At 44.9% G+C, this 7,500-nt stretch overlaps 1 protein-coding gene across 3 annotated transcripts in view; it reads left to right on the top strand.

Moving 5' to 3' along the window:
- atp2c1 (ATPase secretory pathway Ca2+ transporting 1) overlaps positions 1 to 7,500 on the top strand; it is a 60,900-nt gene that overhangs the window by 37,707 nt on the left and 15,693 nt on the right. For all 3 annotated transcript variants that reach the window (XM_061049502.1, XM_061049503.1, XM_061049501.1), the window contains 7 exons: positions 1,252 to 1,327; positions 1,419 to 1,485; positions 2,166 to 2,290; positions 3,496 to 3,593; positions 4,127 to 4,222; positions 4,598 to 4,687; positions 6,427 to 6,531. In XM_061049502.1, the coding sequence (XP_060905485.1) occupies positions 1,252 to 1,327; positions 1,419 to 1,485; positions 2,166 to 2,290; positions 3,496 to 3,593; positions 4,127 to 4,222; positions 4,598 to 4,687; positions 6,427 to 6,531 (657 nt within the window). The remainder of the gene's footprint in view (positions 1 to 1,251; positions 1,328 to 1,418; positions 1,486 to 2,165; positions 2,291 to 3,495; positions 3,594 to 4,126; positions 4,223 to 4,597; positions 4,688 to 6,426; positions 6,532 to 7,500) is intronic.

The raw sequence follows: 7,500 nt of genomic DNA, 5'->3' as shown, positions 1-7,500 counted from the left end.
TATTCAAATAACTCAGCGCCCGTCTGATGTTCAACCAACACACAAAAGAGTTTCTTGATGTTGGAGTCGGCTCGCTGTAAGGAGAAACTGTGCACAGTCTCTCCCGCCCTGAAACACAGACGCCACACAACAGACAGGAAGCAGCGCGTTGTATCGCTCTAACAGAACAAGTGAATCATTGTTCAGAACTGAGGCTGTGACGGCAGGACGGGGTCTGACCTGCTGCATGTTGATGTAGATTTACAGTCATCAGATACACCTCTGATCACCTGAGGTACCCGAGCTCTCGATGTAAATGTGAGGTATCGAGCTCATTCCCACTGCTTTAATCTTTTAGCAACATGTTGTTGTTTTGGGACTTTTTGCTGTTATTAGAGAGGTCAGCTGAAGAGAGACAGGAAGTGTTTGGAGGAGAGAGAGGAGGGGATGACATGCAGCAAAGGGTCGAGGTCAGATTTGAATCCACAGCCGCTGCGACGAGGACTGTGGCCTCTGTACATGGGGCGTGCAACATAACCACTAGGCCATCAATGCTTCGTCAACTTCGTTTTAATTCTTGAGTTTGTTGTTTTCATCAATAAATCACAGCTCAGAGAGAATCAACATGTCAAAGCTCTGATCCAAATCTTTTAAATTAGACAATTTAAACCAGAAATAAACAGACAGAACAAGTTGAAAGGTCAAATAAACCAACAAGTCTTACAGCTTTGTCGTCACAAATTCTAAACTTTAAGGGCATTTTCAAGTTAGTGCGGTTTGTCTGTTCTGGTGTGAAAGCTGTCAATCAAACTCTGGTGTTGACCAAACAACCGTACAGAGACCGCCTGAAAAGGTGGTTCTCAGTCCGCTTGTTTTCAGACTCTGGTAAATAAAAACAATATAAAAACTGATGAGCAGAGCCGACATCAGTCTGTAGTCGTCTGTCCGTTTAGAAACTAAAGTGTCTTTGGAGCAGCCACAGCCAATCAGGAGGCAGCTAGTCTTTGTTTACTTCTGGGAGATTTACCACAAGAGATTCCGTCCAATCAGAGAGCAATTTCCTCTCTCATCAAACATTTTGATCCTCTTGTAAAAGTCACCGTGTGAACACAGACCAAACTTGAGGTGATGTTGATCCATGATTCAGACCAGAGCAAACAATCTAGAGGTGTGAAAACGCCCCAAAGACCATCAGTGTTTGAGAAGTATCTCCAGGGATCGACTGAAGTATCAAATAACCAAATCAACGATCTGTTTGTTTGTTTGTTTCAGGCTCCTAAGACGCCGCTGCAGAAGAGCATGGACCTGCTGGGGAAGCAACTCTCGCTCTACTCCTTCGGCATCATCGGTTTGTTCCTTTTCTATTCATCAGTCTTAATAACATCACTCTTTTTTATATCCAGCTGTGTTCAGTCTGGATGTGTTGTTCTCTGTTCCAGGGGTCATCATGCTGGTGGGCTGGCTGCAGGGGAAGAGCCTCCTCGACATGTTCACCATCGGCGTCAGGTGCAAACTTTCTCTCCTCCTCTGAATCAGCTGATCTGTGTTCACTGCAGATGTCTGTTTGTCGGTCTCCGTTATCAGGTTATAATCGACCGAGCTTCGACCATGAGCACATTTTGACCCCTTCACACAGACATGTTGTGATGTTTAAAGTAATCCCTTCAGGTGTTGCAGCTTTAAGGAACTTTGTTAAGATAACACAGCTGCACTGATGTGACCTATGACTCTTTTAAGCCTTACATTTCTTAGGGCGCACTCGCACTTTGTGATCCGTATCAGGGCGACTAGTTTTCAAAGATCACTGGCCCGACCATTGTAACCGCTGGCCCTGGAACATTACTTTTGATTCATAGAATAACAGTCACCCATTTACTCTTGAACCATTCTGATGCAAAAGTCAGTTAAGACTTTTATTTAATTAATTGAGCTCTGATTATAAACATATTTTGTATTTTTCTTATATCTACGTGCTCATGTTTATTCACCATGCTGGTAACTGTAAGAGTCTACTTAATCTGATATTAATATGAGGCTGTGATAGGGGCTTCAGCGGCGCCCTAAAGATATGATGCTCACAGGGTTGTAAATCTCAGTAATTCATTCAAAGTGTTCCTATTATTCCTGTAAAATAAAACAATGTTTCACCAGAATGTGTGGCTGATTTATCGATCTCTTCCTTTCAGCTTGGCGGTCGCTGCCATCCCAGAGGGTTTGCCCATCGTGGTGACGGTGACGCTGGCGCTCGGTGTGATGAGAATGGTGCAGAAAAGAGCCATCGTCAAGAAGCTTCCCATCGTAGAGACTCTGGGTACGAACAAATCATCGTCTGATAAACGATGTTTTTCCTCTGAGAACGGATGGAAATTATTCTGTGATTCTGGTGAAGCCAAACATCTTCCAGGCAGGACTTCCTTTTCCCTGCAATGTAAACGCCGTTTTTTATTGGTCTCTTAGGGGAGCGCCCGTTCATCTGTTTCTAATGACACTAACGATGCAAATTTGTAAAAAAAAAAAAAAAAAAAAGTCAAGCTTTGTCAGTTCTGTCGTCAAGAGGAGAAGAAAACGACTTTTCTAATGTTTGTTTGTTGAACGGAGGTCAGGTCAATCATGTCTGATGCATTCAAGGAAGTCAGGAAATCCAAACGCTGATCGGCTCTGGAGACACAAATGTTTGATCCCAGTGGATTGTTAGCTTCACTTTTATGCAGATATCTAGGCGGGACGGAGGCGGGACGTCAGAGCGTGGATAATGTTCAGCCTGCTGACACGTAATTGGTCAATACAGCTCGGACTTCAAATGTCCAAAGAAGGTGAACCAGAAGACTTCTCAAGCTGAACATCTGCGTACAGAGAAACTCTCCCTGTGAAAAGTTATGGAATCATTTTTGTGCCAAAAAAAACAAACAAAACTTTTTTCAAAAATAAGACTTTGAGAGAGATATAATCTCACTGAAGCAAAAACGTTTACTCCCAGCTCATCACAGACTACGTCCATCTTTTCTCCGTTATTAAACTCTGCTGATGTTGATAAGTTTCACTTCTCATGCAGACGGGGGCGGGTCGGTCAGTAGAAAGACTTCCTGGAACCTAACGTAACAAGATAACACTTGTTATGAGTTGACGCTATACAAATAAAAGTTGATTGATTGATTGATTGAACGTCCGGGGCATTGAGCTGTCACTCAAAAACTCATTAGCCAATGGGGACACATTCCTCATAAAGCCCGCCCACTCGAGAGGTTTGTGCCAGAATCGCAAACAAAAAGTCAGATCAGAGAGAAAGAAAAAGAGGGAACTGTAAACAAAAGAACTGATGATAAGAAAAGTAAAAGCTGATTTATTTACACAAATATTTTAACTGAAAGTAATTTTTTTTTTGCTTGAGTGAGATTATATCTCTCTCAAAGTCTTATTTTTGTTTGCAATTTAAGAAGTTTTGTTTCATTTTCTTGGCACAAATTTGATTCCATAAAAAGTAAAACTCCTGTTGTTGTTGTTGTTTTTCTCCGTCAGGCTGCTGTAACGTGATTTGTTCAGACAAGACAGGAACTCTGACGAAGAACGAGATGACCGTCACTCAGCTGTTCACGTCAGACGGACTCCATGCTGAGGTCTGAATCCCCTCTTCATCATCACTGACTCATCATAGGAAAGATTTGCTCTTAGATAAACATACCAGCTCCCAAGTTTAAAATGTAACCCAGACGACTCAAAGACTGAGTTTTCCTGCAGTTTTTTGATCGTTATGAAAGTTTAAAAAGTTTCTCAAAGTCTAAAATGAACCGTAAGTGTTAACATGAAGTCTCAGCGGAGGGTGAAGGCTCCTGCTGTCATGTGGTGTGTGTGTGTTTCTGAGGTCAGCTCAGCCCACAGAGAACACACAGACCCACTTCCTTCATCTGGAAACCCCAGCAGCCATCAGGAGAAGTGGGTCAGGTGACTGAGGAGCAGGAGACCTGGTCTGATTTTAATGTGACCTCAAATGATCATGACTAACATGGACCTGCACAGAGGACTGTGACATATATAAAAAGAGTTGTGTTGTTACAGGAAGTTTGAGGATTATCAGGGAGATTATTTTTCTTCAGGTTATGTTTTATTTCTTATTCATCACGAGTTCTTAAACCTGTATGTTGTCCTGTAGGTGACGGGCGTCGGATACAACGGAGCAGGAGAGGTTTTAGTGGACGGGGAGATCATCCATGGCTTCTCCTGTCAATCAATCAGCAAGATCGTGGAGGTGAGTCAACACAAGGGCTGCAGGGTGGAAAAGATTTCCACTCCTCGTCTTTGTCAAATTAGTTTAAGACAGCTCTGTACAATGTTTAGAATTTAGACTGCAGTACCCATTTTAAACACCAGGGGTCAGAGTTACATACTGCTCCTTTTAAATAATTCATGGTGTGTGTGTGTGTGTGTGTGTGTGTGTGTGTGTGTGTGTGTGTGTGTGTGTGTGTGTGTGTGTGTGTGTGTGTGTGTGTGTGTGTGTGTGTGTGTGTGTGTGTGTGTGTGTGTGTGTGTGTGTGTGTGTGTGTGTGTGTGTGTGTGTGTGTGTGTGTGTGTGTGTGTGTGTGTGTGTGTGTGTGTGTGTGTGTGTGTGTGTGTGTGTGTTTAGGTGGCCTGTGTGTGTAACGACTCAGTCATCAGGAATCACGCTCTGCTGGGGCGACCGACAGAGGGAGCTCTCATCGCCCTCGCCATGAAGGTAAAACAAAACTCTTTTTATAGGTCCACTAGATTACAGCTAAAATCTTATTCACTGTTATTTTTGATAAATATTGAGATCAAGAATATGAATGTTGATGACTGGCTTCTCAGCAGGAAGTAGCATGATATTTTGTCTTTGCTTTTTATCTGCCATTTTGCACATATCCGAGAGCAAACTGCCCATCATGATGGCCTCATTTAACGACGATCAGTTCATGGACTGTTTTTCAAATACTCATTTTCTTTAAGGACCCTAACGGGGGCGTTTTCACTCAGGTGTTTGTTCACAGAAATGTCGGAGCATGGGTCTGTTGAGTTTATTTCTTTGGACAGAAACAAAACACAGAGAGAAACATCAAACGCGTCTAAACGCTTTCATGTGAGGACGTCGTCTCCGCTTGAGTTTAAAGAGCGTCTTGTGGCGGTCTCTGTGAAGTCAGAGCGAACAGTGTCCACCACGTTGCATCATCATCATCATCATCATCATCATCATCACAGACTGAAGAGAAAGTGTGATGATGAAAAGATTAATGTGTGAGATGAAGGAGGCTGCAGAGCTGGTTTCATCCGCCCACTCTGCACTGGTGTAACTGGGAGAGATGAGTTACACATCCTCTGAACACACATGTTAAAAAAACACCCTGTTAATGTTATCATTGATGTGGATAACACGACCTGCTCAGGGGAGGACACATCTCTTCTTCTTCTAGCTTCTAGCGCTCAAACATAGATAAGCCAAACTGGTTCTACTAAAGAGGGATTACTGGGAGCTCCAGGCAAGGTTTACAACAAAATAAGTCTCAGAAAAATTACAGACAGAAGACGGATTGTAGGAGCCACGGTTTAGAAGTTATAAAGTGTAAGACACAAACTGCTCCAGCAGGTGTCACCTCTGGGTTCAGGTCATACACTCTACAGGTGGTAACCTTCACCGGGGTGTCAGGTGTTGCTAGACGGAAGAGCGCGAACACTTTTCTGACCGCTACAGCACACCAGGTAACGCAGAGTGAATCTTTGTGTGGACATTTAGAATCTTGCATGTGAAATATATTGAATGAGAAATAAATATTCCTGTGAAGTGAAGCCAAGTTAGTAAATTAGCCCGTCTGTTTACATGGAAGAGGCGGAGCTAATGACCCAAACTGCAGCCAATCAGCAGGGGGAGCTCTAAATGTTTTGGCTTCTTTTAGGGGAGCTGGCTTTTTCAGCAGGAGCGGCGTAAATATCGAGGCTTGAAATCCCAACAGTCTGAATAGAGCTTGAGAGACTTAGGGAAGACCCCCAGAGGTCGACCCGGGTGTCATCAGCTCCTCCTGTGTTTCTGATCCGTGTGTGTGTGTGTGTGTGTGTGTGTGTGTGTGTGTGTGTGTGTGTGTGTGTGTGTGTGTGTGTGTGTGTGTGTGTGTGTGTGTGTGTGTGTGTGTGTGTGTGTGTGTGTGTGTGTGTGTGTGTGTGTGTGTGTGTGTGTGTGTGTGTGTGTGTGTGTGTGTGTGTGTGTGTGTGTGTGTGTGTGTGTGTGTGTGTGTGTGTGTGTGTGTGTGTGTGTGTGTGTGTGTGTGTGTGTGTGTGTGTGTGTGTGTGTGTGTGTGTGTGTGTGTGTGTGTGTGTGTGTGTGTGTGTGTGTGTGTGTGTGTGTGTGTGTGTGTGTGTGTGTGTGTGTGTGTGTGTGTGTGTGTGTGTGTGTGTGTGTGTGTGTGTGTGTGTGTGTGTGTGTGTGTGTTCGTTCGTTCGTTCCAGATGGGTCTGGAGAGCCTGAAGCAGGAGTACGTCCGTGTGGAGGAGCATCCGTTCACCTCGGAGCAGAAGTGGATGGCCGTTCGCTGTGTTCACCGCACACTGCAGGTCAGCATGGTCACTGATATCTGAGCGTATCACCTCCACCTCCTGCACGAACCTGCTGCGTCATCAAGAACTCTTTAACTCGTGCTTAATCTAAAGAGGACATATCACCCCCCTCCTCCACCTTTTCAAACAGTTCCCTCCTCCACCTTTTCAAACAGTCCTCTCCTCCACCTTTTCAAACAGTCCTCTCCTCCACCTTTTCAAACAGTCCCCTCCTCCACCTTTTCAAACAGTCCTCTCCTCCACCTTTTCAAACAGTCCCCTCCTCCACCTTTTCAAACAGTCCTCTCCTCCACCTTTTCAAACAGTCCTCTCCTCCACCTTTTCAAACAGTCCCCCTCCTCCACCTTTTCAAACAGTCCCCTCCTCCACCTTTACAGTCCCCTCCTCCACCTTTTCTAACAGTCCTCTCCTCCACCTTTTCAAACAGTCCCCCTCCTCCACCTTTACAGTCCCCTCCTCCACCTTTTCTAACAGTCCTCTCCTCCACCTTTTCAAACAGTCCCCCTCCTCCACCTTTTCAAACAGTCCCCCTCCTCCACCTTTACAGTCCCCCTCCTCCACCTTTACAGTCCCCTCCTCCACCTTTTCAAACAGTCCTCTCCTCCACCTTTTCAAACAGTCCCCCTCCTCCACCTTTTCAAACAGTCCCTTACAGTCTCCTCCTCCACCTTTTCAAACAGTCCCCTCCTTCACCTTTACAGTCTCCTCCTCCACCTTTACAGTCTCCTCCTCCACCTTTTCAAACAGTCCCCTCCTCCACCTTTTCAAACAGTCCCCTCCTCCACCTTTACAAACAGTCTCCTCCTCCACCTTTACAAACAGTCCTCTCCTCCACCTTTTCAAACAGTCCCCTCCTCCACCTTTACAAACAGTCCCCTCCTCCACCTTTTCAAACAGTCCCCTCCTCCATCTTTTCAAACAGTCCTCTCCTCCACCTTTACAGTCTCCTCCTCCACCTTTTCAAAC

Source organism: Labrus mixtus, chromosome 11 (genome assembly GCF_963584025.1).
Source record: "Labrus mixtus chromosome 11, fLabMix1.1, whole genome shotgun sequence".
Lineage (NCBI taxonomy): Eukaryota > Metazoa > Chordata > Actinopteri > Labriformes > Labridae > Labrus > Labrus mixtus.
This window is presented reverse-complemented; position numbering and strand designations above follow the sequence as displayed.